Raw genomic sequence first — 24071 nt, forward strand, 5'->3', positions numbered from 1 at the left:
AGACAATGTTTTGCTCATTACTGCATGTGTTTAATGTTTATTAAGAATCAGTGAAGCGGTACTCACGTAAGCTCTCTTTATATTTTTTTCGATCTCCTGAAACTCGATTCTCTACTCGATTCCCGAAACGTGATTTTATACTCTATGCTCAATTTCTCGCATGAATTGAGTATCGAGTTGAGAATCGAGACCAGGCTCTTACCCAACTAAGAAAGTAACAACGCGACAGAAACAAAGCAGAGTTTTGAACACTATTTATTGAAATAACGTAACATCAGGGTCGGCTTCCACTAAGCAAAACTCTTCTAAGTAAGTCCCATTATCAGCAACACTTTTCATTTCTGTCCAGCAACTTTTAGAGCAAGAGAAAACCATCACAGTTCCAAATTCAATTGTGACGTCATGTATTTGATTGACAGCTGCCATGAACGTTCTTTTTTGGTCTTCCTGAAGGTCGATATCTTCTGTAAGAGATGCACCAGTCTCTCGGTGAATACTGTTATCTAAAGTTTGCAAATTGAATTTATTGTCCTTTTGTGGAAATTGTTCACATCTCTCAATGTCCTCAACTGTATTTTGAGGGTTAAGGTCGTGCGTCGAGCATTGCTGTTTCGAGACTTTTAACTGACCAATTAACGCAGGCATAAATTGCACTTCAAAGACTCTGCTTGCTCCACAATGCTGGCAGGGAGGGACTGTTGAACAAAGCTCTGACGGTTGAGTGGTAACCATAGAAACAGGTATTCCATTCCACTGATACCTTGTAGAACACCAAAAAGTTATCAAAAATTAAAAAACTCTAACAAATCACTAAAGAAGGGGCTTCTTCTACGGCCGTTCTTTTAGTAGCCACTGTTGCGTGACAGCCAGAAAGTCACGAAGGTGAATACGCGTGACAACAACTAACACCTACAGCACACTTAGTCCAGCTAGACATGCGTGACTCCAAGACACTCGTAAAGAAAAACTAAGGGGGTAATACTCTAAAGAATTTGTGTTTCTAATTTTCTCTCAGTGCTGGGGACTTCATGCTTCGACTACTGTGTATATTGGGGGAAACATAATACTTCCCCCAGAGGGTGGGGGGAGGGGGACTCCCATGTGAAAAGGGGAAAGATGCTCATCGTCAATTTTAGACGAACGAATTATGGATAGTGGTATTAAGGACGGAACGCTAATAATTTCACCCCGGAGGCTTCTTCATAGTTTCACGCAAAGAAATAAGAACATGGTATCGAAACTCAAAGGGTTGCTGGTTTACATCGATTTTAGAATTTCTTGACAGAAGAAAGCATTATTTTGTTGATGAAATCGTCTTTATCGCCATGAAAGTCACTTATTATCTGTCTGACTCCTTATGGAATCTTTTTAGGGTGAAGCTGAAATAAAGCTTTTGGTACGCCACTTTAGCTTCCTCTAGGAGTCTGTATGTTAAATTTCCGTCAAGCATACACTTCCCGTTTTTTTTTCTATTATTATATTATATATTTTTTTTCTATACTATTATTTCTATTAATTCTATTATTTAATTATTCCATAAAAGTATTCCTACCTCAAGCACTGTTGAGGACATGCGTGTAACTGTTTGTTAAATTTGTGAAATGCCTTGTCGCCGTGTTTTACTGCAGTATTTTCATACTTCTCCCCGGTCCAGCCATTAGTACACTCATCAGTGTCCTTAAAATCTGTGACGTTAATTCCTTCTCGCTGCTGATATTCCAATAACAATGTCTTCTCGTGTTCCGTCATCTGTGGAGTGATTCTCCTGACATCTGTAGCTTCAATCACGCTGATGTAAACGGGCTCGAAGTGAGGGACACAACTCAGTGAAGTTTCTTTGTCTTGGTCGCTTATTTCAAGCTGTTGATCTTTATTAGGTTCTGTCATGTCTGGATTGTCTTCGGAGAGGTTTAATTTTCCAGTGAATTCTTCTAGACCAGATGACACTTCGTCAGGGCTGTTGAAACAGTCAAAAATTTATTAAGATTTTATGCAATAGTAAACAAATTATAGGGGTTTCTAAAGAAACCGTTGAGTTAAATCTGCTTGCAAGTGAAACGGTTAGTTTATTATCAACTGGAAGTTGACTAAGTTAATTGAACTGCAAATGCGAATATTGAAAAGTGGGCCTTTTTGATCGTTGACTTGGGGCTTTGCCCCTCGCCACTTATCAGCTGTTATAGTTCACCACTAAATTTTCTCCGATTCTGATTGGTTTAGCGCGATAGTGTTCATCCGCGGAGGGCAATATCAGCCCTTATAGTTCACCACTAAATTTTCTCCGATTCTGATTGGTTTAAATTGATCACGTGACGCGATAGTGCCCGTCCGCCGGAGGGCACTATCAGCCCATAGTGCCCCGCCGAAGAAAAATGCCCGGATCGATAGTGCCCGCCCGTGACTTTTTTTTTGTAAACAAGCGTGCCTGCAGACAAAAAACCCAACCAAATTCACTGCATTTAGTGGGTTTCTTGTCTGGTTTTGTTTCGTTTGTTAAATTTCGGCTTTCAATTGAGTTTTTTATCCTGAAAAGTAAAAATAATTCACGATGCTCGTTTTTGTATGTGCGCGCGGAAGAAAATTTAGTGGTGAACAAATTTAGTGGTGAACAATAAAGACAATAGAGTGTTTCTGTTTCGGAACTATCGGTCTGATAGTTGCCCCTTGGAAATTAGATGTTCTTAAAACTAGCATATTTGCCCTCGAAGCTTCGCTTCTCGGGCTAATATTTGTTTTAAGAACATCAAATTTCCGCGGGGCAACTATCAGCCGATAGTTCCTCGACAGAAACACTCTATTGTTAAATTATAGTTCATCACTAAATTTTCTCCGATTCTGATTGGTTTATATTGAACACGTGACGCGATAGTGCCCGTCCACCGGAGGGCACTATCAGCCCATAGTGCCCTCCCGAGAAAAATGCCCGGATCGATAGTGCCCGCCCGTGACTTTTTTTTTGTAAACAAGCGTGCCTGCAGACAAAAAACCCAACCAAATTCACTGCATTTAGTGGGTTTCTTGTCTGGTTTTGTTTCGTTTGTAAATTTCCGCTTTCCATTTAGTTTTTTATCCTGAAAAGTAAAAATAATTCACGATGCTCGTTTTTGTCTTGTGACGTCATGACGTATTTTGTCTTGTGACGTCATGACGTAGTCATGACGACACAAGATAATACTACAGGGGACAAGGTGCATTCCATGCGTATTTGCTTTCTGAGGCCGCGGAATTTTCCCGCCATGTCAATATTTTCTTTTTTTTTTAGTAAATGCCGAAAAATGCGATCATCAGATTTAAACAAAACAGATACAGACTTCTCAACCTCAAAGCACCGGAAATCTAGAGATTGAGGTAAAAAAATCTGGAGATTTCAGTAAAAACCGGGAGATTGATCAACTGACGGACAAAAATAACTAAAAGAGTCCTAAAACCAGGCGCTAATCAAATGACTTGTTACTCTGTTTTTTCGTGAGATTTCTGTTTCTCGTCGTGAGATTGAAGTGAAAACCGCGAGTCTCAGGACAAAATCGTGAGACTTGAGAGGTCTGCAGATGCTGTTTACACTGACAGTTGCGTTTATTTTTAAGCTTTTTGTTTGTTTTTCTTAGTGATAAAAGCAATCACACGAGATTCCCACCATTCTAGTCATATTAGTCAATCTGATAATAGCTACCGTTTCGTGAGAACAATGTGTTTTATGATTTTGGTACAGCAATAGGGGAAAAGCATGTCTTAAACAGGATTGCGCCTTACAGAACTGTAGGTATGTCGACCGACAATATGTCAGGAAAACCTTTTTTTGCCGTTTCCATTTTTGATTAGATCCGATTTCAAAGATGTAATAGACCGTAGTAGTCGAACCACATGTGTGCCTTTACTTCAGTTGACTAGCTAGCTTAGGCAAGTTAGCCGGAATTTGTGCTGATTAAACTAGTTCAAAACAACTGATCCCGTGGACATTATTTTCCTTGTGTGTCTTCAATTTGAGTATTACTCGAAGACACACGCGAAAGGTCAACCATGAAACTTTGCTTGGTAGTGTGCGTGAGTTTATTGAAACGTGAGGCTGAAAACGTTCTTATCAGTCACAGACACAAAACAACAAAGGAAAATATGTGACTTTGTTGACCTTTTTAAGATATTTAAGAATTATCTGTGACAGATAAATGCTTATGAATCTGTGTGTCTGAATTCTTTTTGTGCTGTTATCGGAGTCCTATAACTGTTCAACGGCTACATGCTGGAGTGTACTTTGAATTTAAGTCAAGCCAACTTTGGCTTATCCGCCTGACAGAAATAGCAACGATCAATTAGTATGAATCAAAATGGACGCTTAATTACCGTGATTGTGATCGGAATGGATACTATTAAGGCATCGATTTCAAAACTTTAAGCACGTAATCTTATACAATAATTAAAGATAGAAACTTCACGGACAGTTACTCAGAGTTTAACGCACGAAGCGATCATCAGACTGTGTCGTTAGATGCGGTGAAATACAATTTAAACTACGTTCATGGAGGACGGTTGGAACGATCCTGTCTCTGTAGTACTTGTTTTCGTGCCTGCAATTGGTAACAAGCTCAGATCTTTTGTTCAAGAAGGTGTATCTGTCAGCTGATAGTATGCAGAGCTTCTCCGTCAGACACAAATTGCAGCGTGACGGGTTTCCCCTGTAAGCGCTTGCTCTCGTGACAATGGACCACTTGATCGAAAATTCGGTGTTGTTGTCTTTTAGGTCCCAAATCTTATATATATTTTTTAGTTGGATTTTAAGCCTTTCGCGTGAGAACCTTTTGTAGTTGGAATAAACCTTTGTTTTTATCTTTAGCTGTGAAATCGTGAAGTTCAGCGCAAGCATTCACGACAAAGGTTTCTGAATTGACAAGTGAATCAAGAGTTTCGTATATCGTGTTTTGAATGTCACAACTTTTATCGAGCGACAAAAGTAGCTTTAGTTTAAGTTTAAATTTTAGGGGTGAGGAGTCTAAATGTTTCTTTATGTTAGATGCACGCTTTTTAATTTTCGATATCTTTACAAGCAATAAATAGACGTGAAAAGCGGTCTATTTTCAAATAAATTAAACTCTGAAAAGAGTCACAAGACACTAAGCCCAGAGGGCTTTTGATTGTATGTGCGTGCGGAAGAAAATTTAGTGGTGAACAATAAAGACAATAGAGTGTTTCTGTCTCGGAACTATCGGGTTGATAGTTGCCCCTTGGAAATTTGATGTTCTTAAAACTAGCATATTAGCCCTCGAAGCTTCGCTTCTCGGGCTAATATGCGTTTTAAAAACATCAAATTTCCGCGGGGCAACTATCAGCTGATAGTTCCTCGACAGAAACACTCTATTGTTAAAATAGTGCCTGTGCGAGAAAAATGCCCGGATGGAGAGTGCCCGCCCGTGAAATTTCCTGTAAACAAGCGGGCCTACAGACGGACCCCACTAAATTGACCGCATTTAGTGGGTTTGGTGAATTTAGTAGGTTTCTTGTCTGGTTTTGTATCATTTGTTAAATTTCGGCTTTCAATTGAGTTTTTTTTTTTATCCTGAAAAGTAAAAAAATAATTCTTAAAAAAAAAAAAAATTTGACCCGGGGGGGAGGGGGGTACCCAAAAAAGTTTTGTATGGGGAGGCTCCGCCCCGAGCTCTTACCTCTTACCCTTTTATATACCATTTTGCCAGAAATTGTACCCTTCTCGTATACCTTTTTATGAAAAAAGGTACCCCTTTCATATACCTGAAAGTCATGTTATAGCGCTCAATAAATTGAAAAAATACAGCCATAAATTGCATCTGTTCTAAATATTACTAGAAATAGTTCTCACTATAAAGCTGCCCCCGCCTTTTTATAATTTGTTTTTTGTCGCCTTTAATTATTAATGCCGATGGACTGCACAATTAGGCTTCTTTTTTACTGTGTCATGCGGAATTTCTTGTTGTGTGACACCGTTACGTCCTAAAAATATTCACAAGTTCAAGTCGAATTATATTACCTAGCGCGCGTAAATAACACATAACACATTATTCGCGATGACAACACACAAGCTTATTCCTGGGCTTATAACATTCAAAATAAACTTACAATAATTTCCAGGCCAAAAAGCCTAAAAAAATTCCACGAGTAACAAAATATGGCACAAGATTCGAGAAAACAACCTACTCTTTGGATCAAATAATCTGACAGTTTGTTAGCGAAACGAATTACATGACAAAGTTCACGCTTTTGTTTATTACTCGTTGTAACTTGTAAGATGTATACGATACAACAAACCTCCGAAAGCAAACCTTACAAATGTAACGCTTGGAACATGGGTAGCCGGCACGTAGCCAAGAACACAAAACCAATTGCTCGAAATCTTTCGACGTATTACTAACATTTGCTTCAAATATCACTTAACACAACCAAAGCAGAGAAACCGCTCGAACAAATCTGTGAACACGCGTAGGCCAAAACCGGAAAACAAAACGCTGCTAGCAGATGGTGAAGCTCGAAACGCGAAGGTGACCAAACGCGACCTCGTGGTTGCAAGTACCCGACACCACCGTGCGCGCATGCAAAAATATTACCCGTCACGACCGTGCGCGCCTAGTTTCGTCAAATCGAGAATGCTTCGCCCACTACAGACACATTTCTTACTTTTTCAACAAATATTCATTGTCCTTGTATGTATACACCCAGGGACTCCTAGTGTGCCTCCTCGGGTTTTGGCCTCTGGGCCAAAACCCTGCGGGGGCAATAATTAAAGGCCCTTTCAAAAACCTAAATGACAGATTTCCATACCCTTTCGTATACCTAAACTAGTGAAATCCCTACCCTTTTATATACCTGAAGCCTGAAGAAGGTACCCCTTTCAGGCGGAGCCTACCCGTATAGGCCATTATAGGGAGTACCCCCCCCCCCCGGGTTTTGATTTGGCGCACGGAAGAAAATTTAGTGGTGAACAATAAAAACAATCGAATGTTTCTGTCCCGGAACTATCAGTCGGATAACTGCCCCTTGGAAATTTGATGTTCTTAAAACTAGCATATTAGCCCTTGAAGCTTTGCTTCTCAGGCTAATATTTGTTATAAGAACACTAAATTTCCGCGGGGCAACTATCAGCCGATAGTTCCTCGACAGAAACACTTTATTGTTTAAATAGAAACCTCGAGCTTGCCGTCTAATTGTTAAATAGTGACAAGCTCAGAAAGTTTTCAGATTAGATTAATACTTGTTTATTGTTCATCTAAATTTTTTATGAGCAGTAATGTATTTTCCTGCTCTTAAAAAGTCATCTTGCAACAAGGATGGGATCTAGCACTCTTTTGTTATTGTTATAAGTTACTCAGTCAAATTTCTCTGTCCTTAAGTTTGATAGAACTGTTCTCTTTTTAACAGCAGTATAACAGGAATTTGTTTTATATCAGTATGATGGATGGGTTAGACTTCCTTAGTTGTTAAAATAACACTTACTCTCCCCAGTCCTCAGCATCATCACACCAGTCATCAACTTCAAATCTGCTGGAAGACTGGGTCATAAACAAGCACATTAAACAAAGTTTAATATTGAGTATAATAGCACCAAGTGGTACAGATCTAAATGTCCTTTTTTATTATTTTTTTTGAAGGATTATCCAATGGAGAAACATGCCAAATTTCCTTCAACAACATCTTAGCCTTAATTACTCACCTCTTGAATGAGTCCCAACCTCGGTGAAAATAAGGAGGAGGGTGAAGAGGTTGGCAGATGGACGGATTTAGCCTTAAAAAGCGCACGGATTGTGGATTTTTGCAAAATATCGAGCGGATTCGCGGATTCTGAAAATACAGCGGATTGCGGATTAGCTGAGAATTTTGGAGCGGATTTCCCACTCTTCGTGTCAGGAAGTTCGGATCGTGGATACTAAACAACATTCGGATCACTTTGGTCGATCTTCATCGGTATGTTGGCAGGATTGTCGCAAAAAAAAAAAAAAACAAGCAACGAAAACAACATTTACTGTCCATTGGAGTGAAACTATACCACAGAAAGCTTTCAAGTAATGTGGATTCGAATTTGAACGAAAATAGTGACAGATTGACGGATTTAGCCAACCATTTTTGGAAAAAAAATGGTTGCAGTTGTTGTTGTTTTTGTTGGACAAAAAAATCTGAGTGCTCCCAAGAAGAGTTGAACCCATGACCTTCTGGGTAGTGCTTTGGACTAATGAGTATTCATGTCGAAATTCTTCCTGTGAGAAAAAGTCACCCCCATTATTAATTGCCTAAAAATTTTTAATTGCCTAAAAGACTAAAAACGACCCTGTTTGGTGTAAAATTACACGTAAAATGATATAATTGCTTCTGGCTTTTATTCAAGGATACATGGAAATCAGACTATACCTCACGTGCTGCTGTTTCCTTGCTGACAAAATTACTATCTTTAGCCTGAGCTCTTAAAACTTTCCAACTAAAAAGAGAAAATTATAATAATAAATTCTGAAAAGGACAAGCAATTTTCCTTCAATTTAATTACCGACAGCAACGTGAAGTGCGATAAAACCGCACACAGGACATTTTTAAATTTAGACAAGTGAAACGGGACCCCCTCCCAGCAGGGTCTCTCTATTGACACATTTTCTTACTTACTGAGCCCCCCACTCCCCACTTTTCAACTGAAGTAACTACAACTTTCATTAATATTGTACTACCTTGTTTCAGGTATTCAATTAGCTGGAGTACAGGCAGACCACATAGACTGAGGCCCTACAACGTCATGATATGCTATTTTATATTTCATCTCGTATACTACACTGTAACAGTAAATTGAAATGGCTGACCTAAGCTTGAGTCAGCTGGTCTTGAAAAACACTCCACGAAATAATGAGTTTCACATTTTTGGATTCCAGAGTGTGATCTGCTGTCAGCCAGATAAATAAACTAAGTTCACTTAAATTTTGCCAATGTGAGGAATTTTGTGATATAATGGAGTTTTGAGTCCATTAATTCCTTGGACATACTGTGCACTGAGGGCTGAGGCAAAGAGTCTGGACATGAGCCACAGCATTCCTATGGCTGTACCACAGTTGAGCCCTGCTAACTCAAACTTCCCGATATATTGAACAAATTCCAATTTTCCCTGATTTTGACCCTATTTTTACAGTCATTTACTAATTAAATCCATTTTCACTGCACAATTTTAAAATTGTGCAGTGAAAATGGAGAAAATGGAGGGACATACAAACAATAAAAAGAAAAAGAAAATGCACAAAAATTGTATAACCAAAGTCACAATTGGTATAAGGCCTGGGAAAAAGGATTTGAAAGAGTTTTAAAGTGCACCGAAATGGCTCGTGATTGTGAAGAACAATGAAACCTCAATGTATTTAATGATTAACAGGAAACTAGAAATTCAACACCAGCCCTAAATACTTGAACCTTGCTAACTTGAACTGTTTTTCATTTCCCCTGAGAGCTCGAGTTAGTAAGGTTTTACTGTATGTCTTACCTTGTGTTTTTATTCCAACAAGTTTTGTTAACACAACCAAGGACATATAGCACACGATGAAAGACAGAGTCTGATAACGGGCAATAAATTTGGCAGACCAGATATAATAAATTGCTACACAAAGGGCAGGTTGGATAGCGTGATGGCTGTCCAAACATCCAGTTCTGTGTTAAAAAAATATGTAAAAAAGGGATTTTATTTTGCAACAAATTATTGAAACAAATTGTTGAACTACCACAGCTTAATGTGTTGAGCAGGTTTGGGTCTTGACCAAGTGCAAGCCAGTGAGTCATTCTGGATAGCCAAAATAACACATCAGTTAGCCTACATGTAAATAGCACTCTGGTTAGCCTAACAAGTACTCCGGTTATGCACCAGTCATTTGAAATCCCCGACCTCCCCCCCCCCACCCTCGGGCATGAGCGGGGCAAAAGCGGGGCTTTCACTTCAGATTCATTCCATTTTGGTCCCCCACTATGCGGGGGATGAGTCAGAAATCACGGTCTTCGCATCCCGGACCGGGGGAATAAGCGGGGCACTCACTCCATGGTCAGCGGTTTGCATTTTTGCGCTGCATGGTTATTTCGCAAACATTATTTATGTCCACTCGCTCAAGATAAATAAATTACTAATACTGAGTGAAATACAACTAAAAACTGTCCGCAAGATATGAGAAATTCCTCTTATGTTAAATGTTAGTTTGACAATAATAGCGTATTAAAGACGCTGGAGACATTCATTTATGATAGTTTAAGTTGAGTTAGAATACAATGTACCGGTAAGTTTTAGAGATCCATTTAATAACAGAGAGCCAGCTGTTCAAACAACACAGAGCATATTGTAATATCATCCTGCATTTCCATATAAAGTTGAGTTGGAAATTTCAAATAGTCGTCTTCTTCCTTGTCCATCGGGGAGCCTTTGCAAATGTATTCCTAGCTGCTCTGAAATCAATGTGTTCATTTCACGGCTATCAACGTTTTTATCATCCCTTACTGTCATCCCTTGTTGTGCTTGGCTATAACAAGTTTTCTACATGAATTACCATGTGTGTGGATCATATAAAGGGGCAGGGGAGTTCACCATTCACTTTTCTCCCAGGGGCCGGGGACTTCACTTGCTTTCACTTGCCAAAAAAGTGAATGCCCCGCTCATGCCCGAAGGGGGCGGAAGCGGGGTTTCAAATGACTGGTGCATTAGCCTACAGATTTTTAAGGTAGCTTGCAGTAAGCCTTTTTATTGGGATTGGGGAGACTAGCTCACATGGCTCGCTGGCTCGCATATTTTACACACTCAATCTTGTATATATCATGCAGCGTATGCATAGCAATTTATTTTTTTGTCACTTGAGGACTGACAGGACTTTGCTGAGATCTTCCAAACATAATTTTTTGTTCATCATTTGCTTCTTTCAGGTTATCATTAAACCAAAGAGATGTTGTAATTTATGTAATGACTAATCCAATTTAAGAAAAATCCAAATCAAAACAGTACAATACAGAACTTTGCTGAAATTTTTCATGCAAAATCACAATCGTCGATCGCGGTTTTAACAAACAATATTCAGAAAATTACGAGGGTCTTTTACTCACCGGTGTTCCTCCGATCTTATTTGTAGTCCATCCACAAATTCTATCGTCATTTTCTCCCATGTTTCCATCAGGTAACCCCAAAAGCAAAGGTTCGTCCGCCATCTTGAAAATATCACCCGCAAAGCATGTTGGGGCGCGTGAGGGCTCGTTCCCAGCCTTCTCTCTCGCAAAAAGGCTGGAAGAGTCAGGGTTGCTGACGCAATGAACAAGTTAGTAAATCATTCTCACCGCAAACAATTGCCCTGACGCGGGAAGCTAAGTTATGGGAGGATACCCGCGACTGTCAGGGCAATTGGCGTGTAGAATGTAGGATACAGCAGTGGATGACCGCCACCAGGGGAGGTGGGAGGGGCGAAACTTTTATGGTGACTAAACCGAACTCCGTTAAACTGACCACGAGGAGACCGAAACTGTGATATTTAAAGCAGAAGGCCGCAAAGCATCATGCTAACAGCGCGCAGGCACAGAACGCTGGAATTTGAAAATCTTAAGGCTTCCCGTGTGACGGGCTAATTATGTATGCAGTGAGAATAGGGTATCGAGGGTATTTGGCAACAGTCATGTGTCGGTCCTTTTAAGTGTTGGTGTGTTAGGTGCTTTGTTATGGTTTATCGGTCTGGAATTGATAAGCTTTCATGTCAAGAAAAATACAGTAGTTGTGTGGACTTTTGTTTAAGAGCTTACTGCTGTTTGAGTGTTAATGAGCTTAGGTTAAAGTGTTAACACGTTGGGCTAACGTAAGGTTTGTTACCTAACACATTCCAGTGCGGAACTTTAAATAGACAATTGTATATTTCTGTAGGTTTAGTTTGTAATTATTAAAAGCTCGCCGGTCGGCCGTTTTTATCCACGGAGTTAAGCATTTTATCCACGTTTAGACGCTACAACCTGGGTTATACGAGAGTTATGTTTATCCTTTACTTCTCCCCTAGCTAGAATTTTAACAATTCAAAATATTATGTCATTTTAAAATAATAAAAAAATAGTCAGTCCACCCCCTCCACTGGCCTTGTCGCGATCAGAAGGGTATTCTAATTTACACCCTATAATCCGTTTACGACGGATTCCTGGTCCGGCTTGGCTAGTGGGGTTTTTCCCTTTTGTTCTTTTTTCGTTTTTGTCTTACGTTTTCCTTTCTCGGCAGACATCACTGGTGTTATTCTGTCCGCCTTAGGTCTTGGCGTTTTCTTTACTCTTAACTTCACTCTCATTATAAGCCACGATCTAAATACATGCTATGATATGGTATAGGGAAGTAACCCCACTAGCTGGGTTGGGCCTCTCTCGTGGTTGGATATACCGGTTGGGGTTTGAGGGGTTTTCTGAGTTTTGGGGAGAAGGTGTATTTTGTGGATTATTTCTTATTTGCCTTTGCCGCCAGCCCCGGCGGCGCCCGTTCCGGATCCTGTACCAGTTGTCGTGCCCCCTGTCGAACCGGCACCTGTTGCGGCTTCGGCTCCTGCAGTTGTACAAGAGGTAAATTTTTATTTCTGTCTAAATCTGCTGTTACGTTTGGGATTTTCGCGGCGCGGGTTGGGTTCCACGCTTTAGTCATTTCGCTAGCCAACTTTTTTCGCTCCCGCGTGTTTTCTTGCCTAGCCTTTTCTTCATACTGTTTGCCTCGGCGTTTTCCGGCCTAAATTGCGTGCGGGATTTGGTAGTTTTTCGCTCGCTTAGTTTTCTTGTTCGGTTTCTACTTTCAACACCGTTTTACGACTTGGTGGCATAAGGTGCTATTCCCTTTTGTTTCATTTTCTACCTCGTTAGTCTTATTGTATTGTTGGTTCGATGTTTTACAAGTTTTTTGCTCTCTTGGGGTGCGTGCTTTCTTTTGGGGTCCCTTTTTTGCATATTTTTCCTTTTTCATTCTCTTATTTCGGTTCGTAGTTTCGTAGTTTTGCGTCGCACTTTTATTCGTCTCGCTTTTACATTTATGTTGTCTTGCCGCGAACTTTTGCGTACCTCAAACTGTTTTTCAGCCGGCGCTTACAGCTTTTATATGCTCAAGTTTTTGACGTTTATATAGCCCGTTGGGCCGGCAACCTTTAGGGTTGTATATTGTTTTTGAAGTGTGGCTAGGAGAGCCAGCAGCCTGAAGGGCTGTACATGATATTTAAGTGTGGCCTGGAGCGCCGAAAGCCTGGAGAGCTTTGACAATTTTTTGAGTGTGGCCTAGAGAGCCAGCAGCCTGGAGAGCTGTACATGATATTTTAGTGTGGCCTGGAGAGCCGAAAGCCTGGAGAGCTTTGACAATTTCTTGAGTATGGCCTGGAGAGCCAACAGCCTGGAGAGCTGTACATGATATTTAAGTGTGGCCTAGAGAGCCAGCAGCCTGGAGAGCTGTGGATTGTTTAGTCCGTGTCTTTAGTTGATTAGGTAAATTACTTATTGTAAGGCATTCAGATCCCTTCAGGTTTTAAATGCCTTTTTTCTTAGCACCTTGTTATTTATTTATTTAGTTTGTAGTCTCTTTTGCTTGGATAGTCGTCAGTCTGGGGCTGCAGCACGCTTTTGTGCGTTTCATTTCGCTTTTATCAGCTGTATAGCTAGTGGGAGAGTTTTGAAGTATAACGCCCGTAGAGGCAGTGGTCCTTAGAACTGTAGCATGGTTTTCATTATTTGTTGTGCTGGTTTGGTCGATAATTTTGGTATCTTCCCTCAGCTTTTACGTGGTAAACCGTACAATTTGTAAGCCGTAGTGTCAATGTCAGGGGTAACATCCTTTTTTCCCCCTCCGTTTTGTTTTATGCAGCCAGATGATCGTATCAAGAGGTTGGAGGACAAGATCAAACTTCTCGAACAGGAGAAGTCTGTTGAGAGTTGCGCTAATGCGCTGTTAGCCCTTCGAAGACATCTCAACAGGCCTCAGTCTCTTTTTGACCGTTTTGAGTCAATTGAGCTGCTGGAGACCCTCGTACGCTTGGCTCGGACGTAGGCCCACGAGAAGGCTGATGAATACGCTGCAGCGCTCGATGAAGTTAAGGCCAGACAGCCCTCTCTCGATGCCGACCATCTTCAGAGGTTAATGCTTGGTCTCGTGGGGGATCCCCTTAGAGCTAAAATGGCCAAGGAGGCTACGTCAATCCTGAAGGGGATGTCCAAGGCGCCTTCTCCTAGCTCCCAGGCTAGGCGTCCTTTCCGCCAGCCCTCTCCGTATTCGGTGCAATGCTACGCTTGTGGGGGATGGGGGCATATCGCTAGAAACTGCAAGTCCAGACGTCGTGGCGCTCCTGGACATGGGCGTGGACGCCAGTGATTGCCTTGTGTTTCTGTAATTCAAGAATTTTGTTTTTTCCTGTATTAAATATTTTTCTTTGTTTGTTTAAACTCGTCTTCTTTTGCCTTGGGGTGGGTCTTTGCCCTTGCCTAGTTGACCTCGGGGGGACCTTCTCAGTGTCTCAATTTCGGACCTAGTTCGGAGCCTGGGGTCAACAAAGGGTTGGGTTCCCTTTTAGCTTTTTCGGGTGTTTGTTTCGGCTTATTCTCGTTTCCCTTTCGTTATGTTTTAGGCAAATATTTCTTCGTTTATTGCAAGACTCGATTTAGCCCAGCGGCACATCTCTGTGGGAGACGTTCCTCTTCGCTGCATTTCACAGGGAACCCCTCCCTTTGTTGGCCCCTTGCCTCCTCCGGAGCTGGTTGCGTCGCGCCCGGGTTTGGGTAACCTAGCCCATTTGCGCTTCTTGGACCCTGCCCATTTCAGGGCTGGAAACATTCATAGCAAGCCGTCCATTTGGCAGGACCTCCTCGATAAATCGCCCTGTTCTGAAGTCGACCTTTTGGAGGTTATCAAGGATGGAGTTCGTGTCGACCGATTTTTCAAGCCTTTTAGGGGGAATTTCAAGGGACAGGCGTACGACTCCGAATATCCTCCTCCTATAATCATTAAGAACTCGCCTACCACAGCCAAGTTTTCTCAGTTCGTCACCGATTCCGTAATACAATGGGTGACCGCGGGGGTTATAGCAGTTTGGGGCCCGGTGGATAGTGTGGCGCCCCCACGTTTGGTTTTACCACTAACTGTCGAGCCCTCAAAGCCCCGGTTGTGTCACGATGAGCGATATCTCAATTTATGGATTCGTGACCTCCCATTCAAGCTTGACCACCTCTGCGACTTGCCGCGATATGTTCTCCCCGGTCACTTTCAGAGTTGTTGCGATGATAAGAGTGGTTATCAACATGTCTTGCTTCATCCTTCATCTCAAACTTATTTCGGCTTCCAGTGGCATGGTTTCTTTTTTTGTTTTTCGTACACTACCGTTTGGATGGAAAGCCAGTGCGTTTATTTACCATAAACTCGGACTTGCAGTTTCGGGCGCCGCGCGATCTCATGGAGTCCCAGTTTCGCAGTACATTGATGATCGGCACGTTGGACAACTTTTTATTTCTCCATTGCGGGTTAGTCGGGACCCATCTCTCGAGCGAGCCAAGGCAGCAGCTTATATAATGTGTTATCTGCTCATTGAGGCTGGATATTTCATTGGTCTTGACAAATCGCAGCTGGTTCCCTCGACATGGGTTCGTTTTCTGGGTTTCGTATGCGATTCTGTGCGTCAGGCCTTCCTTGTCCCCGAGGACAAGAAAGTCAAGTTCGCGGCGTTGAGGGAAGACATTCTCTCGTCTCCTTACGTGGGGCTGAAAACACTTCAACGTTTTTCGGGGAAGGTCATTTCTTTTAGCCTTGCCATTCCTGGATGCAAGTTATATGTGCGCGACGTCTTTAGAGCGATCTCCCGCCTTTCAGGGTCCACTCGGCCTTCGGTCAAGTTAGAGGCGGCTCTTCGCACCGAGATAGAGTACTGGCGTTTTCTTGATAGCTGGAAGGACTGCCTTCCATGGAGAACTGAACGCCACGCTGTGGTTACGCTTTATTGTGATGCCTCCAAGAGGGCCTGGGGTGGATCTCTGCTAAAGGACGGTCGAAGTCTGGAGTCGAGAGATTACTGGATAGACAACTCGCAAGATATCAATGTTTTAGAGTCTCGGGCTTTGCTGCATTCGCTCCTTTCGTTTAGGCATCATATCAGCTCGCATAGGGTGGATGTTCACACCGATAGCCTCGTTTTGAAGTCTGCTCTCGAGAATGACGGTTGTAAAAACGCCGACATTAACAATGTCCTCAAAGACATTTTTGATTGCTGCAGAGAATTCAATTTCAGCCTTGATGTGCATTATGTTCCTTCGAGTGAGAACCCGGCTGATTACCCTTCCAGGAAAGTTTCAGATATCGATTGTATGCTGTCAGTAAGGGCTTGGGAGCCGGTCGAGCGTCTTTTTGGGCCTCACACCTTCGATCTTATGTCTTTGGATAGCAATTGTCAACGCGATGGGAAAGGCCGGTGTTTGCCCCATTTCACACCTTGTGCAACTCCGGGCTCTAGCGGAATTAACGTTTTTGCACAGTCCCTGCCTTCGGACCACAACTTATATGTGTTTCCGCCATTTGTTTTTATTGCACCCCTTCTCAAGTGCATGTTCGAGCAAGGTTTTCATGGTGCCTTTACTATCGTCATCCCGGATTTAAAGCCTCGACGTTTCTGGTGGGCGTTGCTGCAGTCGCTTGCTGTTGATCGAGTCCTTCTGGGTAGGGAAGGCGAGGATGGCATCTTGTTGTTCCCCTCTCAAGACGGTCATCACTGGTACTCTAAAAAGCTTCAGTGGGATCTGTGGGCTTTCCGCTGTGTTAGCTAAGCTCACCTGATCTCATCTTTTAGGTTATGCGTCCATGGAAGTCAGCCCGACGCTGTTCAGCTTGCCTTTACCCTAACGATTCCGATGCAAATTATTGTCAGGCGTGCGGGACATCGACCGGACTTCACCTTGCTGCTACGTCAACTGTTCGCGTGGACGAAACGGCGATCAAAGAACGGTTTAAGGAATTTCAAACTGTCATGCGCTCCAACCCTTATCAAAGACAGAAATCTGCATTGGAGCAACAGTTGTCTCAATTTTTGGGTGCGTTGACACCCCCTAAAACGGTGACTTCGTGTACTGCTAGTGACATCGTTAACTTTCTTATTTTTAAGGATAGGTCAGGTAGAACTGTGGTACATTCGTCCTTATGTTCAAGGGGTTCTTGCACCTGTCCGAAGCGCTTGGCAGCCGGGTCAGTCGATTCTCTTATGGGTCGTTTGAGGGCTGTCTTTAATAATCTAGGACGTCTTAATGATTCTAATCCGGTTGCCCACCCCCTAGTCAAAGACTATTTGAAGTTCGTCAGACAGGAGCAGGCGGGTTTAGCTATAACACCTGTTCAAGCGGTCCCTTTGTTTTTCGATAAGTTTCGTAGACTTATAGCTTTCCTCCGTGGTCTGTTTTTAAGTCAGGCGTCTCTTTCGCGCGCAGATAAATATATCCTCGTTCGGGATGCTACATTTTTTGTGGTGGATTGTTTCACCGGAGATAGGGCCTCTGACCTCGGTCGCCTTCAATCCTGTAACGTTTTTAAGTTGAGAGATCGGGAAGGCTTTTTGCTCAAGTTTACTCTCACTAAGAATATTCGCAAAGGTGCACCTCGCTCTTTTGCCTTGATTAAGTTTACTCATCCTGAGGTATGCCCGGTTGCCTGGGTTCAGTATTATATTACAGTATGCCAGTGTCTTAAGATTTCATTGGACCAAGGGTACTTTTTTCGAGCCACGGAACGCAACGGCTCAGTAGGGAACAAACCCTTTACGGGTTCCGCGGTTAACAATCGGTATTAAAGAAACACCTTTTAGAGTCTAAACTCCATGCAGGAGAAACTCCGCACAGTTTTCGAGTAGGATTATCCAACACTCTGAGGCTTTTAGGCTGTTCCCAGGAAGATGTTGCTCAATACCTAGGCTGGAAAAGTGGGGAGGTTGCCAGTAGATATATGCAGCGCTCGGATGCTGACGCATCTCTTACAATTTTAGAAAGCATATTCCCCAGAGTGGCTTCCGGCTTGGTTACCCCCGTTTCACATCCCAATAATTTGGAGGCTGCTATTTAGGTCGCCCCGAAATGTACAAAGGGGTTAGGGTTTCTGAGTAATGGAAGGAATAAATTACGATTCTTTGTGTGAATGTTGTCCTTTGGTTTTCTGCTTTCTTTGCCCCCTTTTCCGAAATTGACAGCAGAGTGTCTGGGGCAGGAGCGGGTATCCTCCCATAACTTAGCTTCCCGCGTCAGGGCAATTGTTTGCGGTGAGAATGATTTACAATTCAAACTTTAAACAAAGACGACGCATGGCTCTTGCCAACTTAGCTCGACACACGAGCACACTTGAGACCAAAACCGTAACACGTCGTGAAACAAATTGTGCTCAACAAAGGAGCGAACATAGCTATAGCCGACACACGGCATGTTCCAATTTCTACTCGACACACGAGCGAACGTTTTAGCTACAACCAACAGACAGCATCTGCCAATTTCTGCTCGACATACGAGCGAACGTTTTAGCTATAACAGCCGACACACGGCGTCTGCCAATCTCTGCTCGACACACGAGCGACGGAACGTTTTAGCTATTACAGCCGACACACGGCGTCTGCCAATCTCTGCTCGACACACGAGCGACGGAACGTTTTAGCTATTACAGCCGACAAACGGCATCTGCCAATTTCTGCTCGACACACGAGCGAACGTAAGCTACTACAGCCAACACACGGCGTCTGCCAATCTCTGCTCGACACACGAGCGAACGTAAGCTACTAAAGCCGTAATAAACGGGGTCCGCTAATAAATTGCCATAAACAGAACTAGATATAAAGCACACTACGCGATAAACAAACGAGAGATAGCAAGCGAAAAAGAAAGCATATAAATGTTTTAAAATACCGAGTAATTGTTGTATACGTTGTCCCGCTTCTCCGGAATGCTGTGGAACTGGAAAAGCGGCAGAGACTGGATATAAGCTGAAATACAGTGTAAGTCCTGTAGTTTATATAGCAGCAGCAGGGTAGGTACAGCCATTTACTTGCTTGGGCTTCGGCGACGTACGGCGAGAGTATAAGAAAATTCGTCCGGACTTCCCGGCTTGCGTATCTCTTTCGAAATGTCCCGAAACTAAGCAAAGAGATCTTTAAATACCGCGATTGTGCACATGCTGATTAGGCATTACATAATACAACTATCTATAAACAAACAGGGTTATGTAATCCACGCACTTGTGAATTCCGCGTCATAATTATGAATGAGAATAGTGGCTGTAGATCATAGGGACGGACCATTAGAAAAGTGATGGGAGGATACAAAAAAAAAAAAAAAAGAATCATGCAAGCGAAAATGCCAAGAAAAAAAATCCGTGCAAAGGCAAAGAAAAAAAATCATGCAGAAGGAAAGTTCTTATTCAACACTGAAAAACCTGTCATCTTATAGCCAGCCTAGAACGCCAAGCTACGCTGGCTAGTCATCTTACACTAGCTTACACTTGATGAGATAAACTTTTTCAAGGAAATATATCAGGGAGAATGCAGAAATTTTAAAATTTTTCTGGGGGCATGCTCCCCCAGACATGAAAAGTGGGATTTACATTAAACTAAAGGTGGTTAAATCTGGTGTAAAGTCGGTTATCGAACTTTACAGATAAATACGTAAAGGGCAAAAATAAGCGAAATCCCCGTGGCATGCGCCTTCTTTTAATTCTTGTGTGAATCACTTTTACGATAAACACGGTTACCAGTAAAGACCTTCAACACGATTTTAACGCCAATAGTGTAAAGAACGAAGAATTTAATTACGAATCAGTACACGGGGAAAGCCGCTAAAGGACAGGGATCTTTTGGTGAGCATGCACACCAAGAACCACGACCTCTGGCCAGGTCTGAAATTTGAGGGAATCAGATTAGAGTAGAATGGTCAAATTTGGATATAAAATAATTCAAACTTAGCTCCGAAATCTTGGAGAATAAAACAATATATCACCAATCAAGCCGGGTAAGGGATGAAATGATCATTTCTTTTGTTTTATTTTCCCCAAGCAAAGGAATCAGAATTTTATCATTGTTTTGACAATCTGTAATCACAGGATCCACAACATAAACTGCTGAACCAGTAGTTTTACCACTGTTTGTCCTTGTTGCAGCAAGGAAAGGACGATTTTCTCTTAAAGCAAATTTGAAATCTTCAGCGACTCTTTGTGATGCAGCTCGAACTTTTTTGCCTTTAGAGGCTGAAAGGCGAAATGACATCTAAGGGACACAATAAATGTCAAGGAAACGAGATAGAGAATAGAAGAATAGTGCGGCGGCAAGAAATAGCTGACATCCGCCAAGACACCATAGCTACTTATTTGTATTTAAAGTTAAAATAGAAATATTGCATAACGAAACATCTTTATGATCCAGTGAAGTCTTCCAATTTGTAGCCTTTTGCTCCAGTTAGAGCCGAGCGAAGAGGATGAGTGAGTGAGTGAACTCTTACAATTGAAGTGGTTAAGTGAGCTAAGGGAAATTAATTGCTTAAAATTGTGGCACACCAGGAGCCATTATCGGGGATTATGGCTCCTGGGTACACTATCCAATCAACTCTCTACAACGAATGACATGACAGGTTTCTTCAGAGCAAAGTTCTCAACTACGGTAACTGGCCTTCGTAACTCAGTGGTTAGAGCACTGGTTTTGTAAACCAGGGGGCCAAGAGCTGATTCGTCCTCAGTCGTCTCTCCTAAGAAGAAATAGCAGGCGCGGGGAATGACGGGAAGAACCATCCTTCGTGTATAATAATTTTTAATAAGAGTAGACTGGGACGAGTCAAGGTCAAGAGTTCAAATCCTTTCGGGTGTAACGTCTTTTCTCCTTTTCTTTCTTTTCTTGTGTTGTTCTTTTAAATAACTTGGAATACGCTGGACGAAACTGGTGAACAGGCGCGCTTAATATTATGTTTTTTACGGTTCAGCTGTCAAGAATCTTTGCGCTTGTTCAAAATTAACGAATATTCCCTTGGCAATATTAATTGGACAAGCACTTCCCAAATGATTCTTCTCAAAACACTCAAGAATGTCTTCCAAATCTTCAGGCTTTTGTGGTTTCATTTCTCTTGTTTCATCAACAAGAACTTCTTCTTTTTCCTGAAAAGCAATGTAGTTATTTTTTTAAGTATAAAGTTAGCTGCAATGCAACTTTCATGCCCAATAGAATACACTCTAGCAACCTTTTTCAGTCAAAGAGATCAAGAGGATGCAGAGATTATACTGAATTGAAACAAACCTTGGTATGTTTTTCATCCTGCAGGAAGTAGCTGGTCATATGTGGGTTGAAGTAGCTGGCAAGAGAGGCTACGCTGGACTCGGTGTGTAAGAAGTGATCACACTTGGCTAACAGCAGAATATCCATCAACACTTGAGAGCCGATTTCTCGCTCGTATGGGTCAGCGGCATTGTGCTTGAATTTGAAATGATGCGGGGCGATTTGATCGTGATATCCTTTTGCTCTGACAGCTTTCGTGAAAGCAACCTGGTTACAAAACATATACAACAGATATTGAAATAAGTTGATTGCGCACACAGCTTAGTGTGTTGATAAGAAGCTTCGTTCAATGACATTTATCGTCAGCCGCCTTTTTTCTTTTTCGGTAGAGGAGCGATTGGAAACTAGTAATGAGAGTCTCTTTTAGCCCTTATAAGGGAGTACCCCCCCCCACCCCCCCCCCGCCCCGGGTCTGTAGTCAACTTACTCAAGCCTGACCCAAATTCAACAATAAACAGGAATTGAAACTCACCGTTTCTTTTCCAAATAAGGATACAAACATGTGAATGACTTCATGGTTGTCACTAGCAATGAAAATCTTTCTTGGTCGCGGCAACGTATCAAGAATTGACCATGCTTTCTTAACCCAACTCATCAAAGATGGCAGCCTTTTCTCGCTTGTTTCACGCCAATGATCTGTACCGCGAACGTGAACTCCTAAAACAGTGAACCCTGCCAGATATCGGTGGTAAAACATCCTTACTTTCTCCTTTATTCTAGAATTAGGTTTAACGTACTGTTGAATCAGTTCATTTACTCTCATTCGTTCCTGTGTGGATGTTTTTTCGCTTGAATCAAAAACATTGACAACAGTTTGAAGATTCGTAATGCTTTCATTGTTAATCGGTCTAAAGCAGAGCAGATCTTCTATGCCATCATAATTCCACAAAGGACATAAAACGTTTTCAACTTTCGACTCCAATCCGCGATTAACAGGTTCAAAATACCAGTCCCACGAATTCATTGTGGGATCCCTCGAGCAAACTGAATTACAAGCTCTCCATAACACTGTTGGCTGGTTAATTCCCAAAATACGACATATCATGATATATTCCAAAGTGTAACGCAGAAATGCTGCAAAACCATAGTGTCTACAATCTGTAATCGCAGGATCCACAACACAAACTGCAGAGCCAGTAGTTTTACCGCCGTTTGTCCTTGTTGCAGCAAGTAAAGGACGATTTTCGCGTTTCAGTAAAGCAATCTTGAATTCATCAGCTACTCTTTGTGATGCAGCTTGAACTTCGTTTGCCATTAGAGGTTGAATGGCACAACAATACCCGAGGGTTACAATACATGTTAAAGACACGAGATACAAAATAATGCAGCGTTGAGAAATAAGAATACCTCGCCAAGACGCCATTTCGGAGCAACTTTAGAATACCCGGCCACTACATGTACATGTGTCGGGACCTTTTTGTAGAACGAGGCATAACACAATAGATTCTATTCTTATTCAATGACATGTAAATAAGTGGCCGGGTATTCTGTGCGTTAATATTTGGACGCCAAAATATCAGTGCAACGTAAGCCAATTCGCATAAGGCCATTCCTAATGGTAATGATCTACTATTGTAGATGGTAGAAATACCCAGGAGACCAGTTTTGATCACAAAGCTAAGGATCATGCAAAAACCTTTGTTCTTTTTTCAAAACTGGTCTCATGGGTATTTTTACAAAATCCAACCATTACCATATGGGACATACCGGTATGTAGTGGCTTGATGCGAAACATCTCTATAGACTAGTCATGGTCTACGCCTTTGAACAATGCTATCGGGTAGATACGAAAAATATTTACCAGTTTAATTTCTCGGAAATCAAAATCTTATCAGTTGAAACAGCCTGTTCGCACTGCGCTAAATTTTGTTTGATTTACAAAATAATCTGTCAACACAAAGCTTTTTTAAGTGCGAACGATTTTTTTACCCAACAAAATTTTCGCAAGAGCCACCAAACTGCAACGATGCCGTCGACTCGCTTTGGAGGCTGTGAATTTTTTGTCAAGCGCAAAAATCTATGTTCCTTGACAGCTAACCTTCATCAAGTCAAAAAATGTCAAAATTGATCCTAAGCAAATCAATGTTTAGCAGCAGTTCTTCCAGACAAATGACACCGAATAAACTTTGTGGCTACGCATTTAGGAAACCCGGGGGGGGGGGGGGGGGTACTCAAAAAAGTTTTATATGGGGCGGCTCCGCCCCAAGCTTTTACCCCTTACCCTTTTATATACCATTTTGACAGAAATTGTACCCCTTTCGTATACCTTTTACTGAAAAAAGGTACCCCTTTTATATGCCTAAAAGACATGGCGTAGACTTATATAGAACAGGACGTTTTCTTGTCATTTTTATGCAGCGCTAATAATTAAAATAATACAGCCATAAATTGCGTCTGTTCGAAATATTTTAATTAAAGGCCGTTTTAAAAACCTAGCTAAATGACGGATTTTCATACCCTTTCATATACCGTATTTTCTCGATTAAACGCCGGGCCCTGAATAAACGCTGGGTCTCCAAGATAAAGTGGTAAGTAAGCCTTTTAGGCATTTATTTGAGATGTAATATGCTTTAGGTATGATGGCAAGATACATTCATGTCACAAATAACGATTAAAAACCCTTGTTTAATAAACATTTTGCTCAAATAAACTGCACCATTCAAATAAACGCCTGATCCACGAAGCCAAGTTTGAAATAAACGCCGGGGGCGTTTAATTGAGAAAATACGGTACCAAAACTTGAGAAATCCCTACCCTTTTATATACCTGAAGCCTGAAAAAGGTACCCCTTTCGGGCGGAGC

At 41.9% G+C, this 24071-nt stretch overlaps 3 protein-coding genes across 3 annotated transcripts; 1 reads left to right on the plus strand and 2 right to left on the minus strand.

Moving 5' to 3' along the window:
- Positions 1-61: 61 nt before the first annotated feature.
- LOC144664729 (programmed cell death protein 2-like) lies at positions 62-11164 on the minus strand. Its single transcript, XM_078525934.1, has 6 exons — positions 11062-11164; positions 9470-9633; positions 8365-8431; positions 7456-7511; positions 1553-1957; positions 62-760 (listed from the first exon to the last, which is right to left on the minus strand). Exons 1-6 carry the CDS (start codon positions 11161-11163, stop codon positions 256-258), a joined length of 1299 nt encoding a protein of 432 aa, XP_078382060.1. The 5' UTR covers position 11164; the 3' UTR covers positions 62-255.
- Positions 11165-15507: 4343 nt separating this feature from the next.
- On the plus strand, positions 15508-16752 carry LOC144665076 (uncharacterized). The gene has a single exon (XM_078526251.1). It carries the CDS (start codon positions 15508-15510, stop codon positions 16750-16752), a length of 1245 nt encoding a protein of 414 aa, XP_078382377.1.
- Positions 16753-20908: 4156 nt separating this feature from the next.
- On the minus strand, positions 20909-22632 carry LOC144666664 (uncharacterized). Its single transcript, XM_078528055.1, has 3 exons — positions 21742-22632; positions 21231-21476; positions 20909-21091 (listed from the first exon to the last, which is right to left on the minus strand). Exons 1-3 carry the CDS (start codon positions 22630-22632, stop codon positions 20909-20911), a joined length of 1320 nt encoding a protein of 439 aa, XP_078384181.1.
- Positions 22633-24071: the final 1439 nt, after the last annotated feature.

Source organism: Oculina patagonica, chromosome 9 (assembly GCF_052425735.1).
Source record: "Oculina patagonica isolate OP01 chromosome 9, crgOcupat, whole genome shotgun sequence".
Classification (NCBI taxonomy): domain Eukaryota; kingdom Metazoa; phylum Cnidaria; class Anthozoa; order Scleractinia; family Oculinidae; genus Oculina; species Oculina patagonica.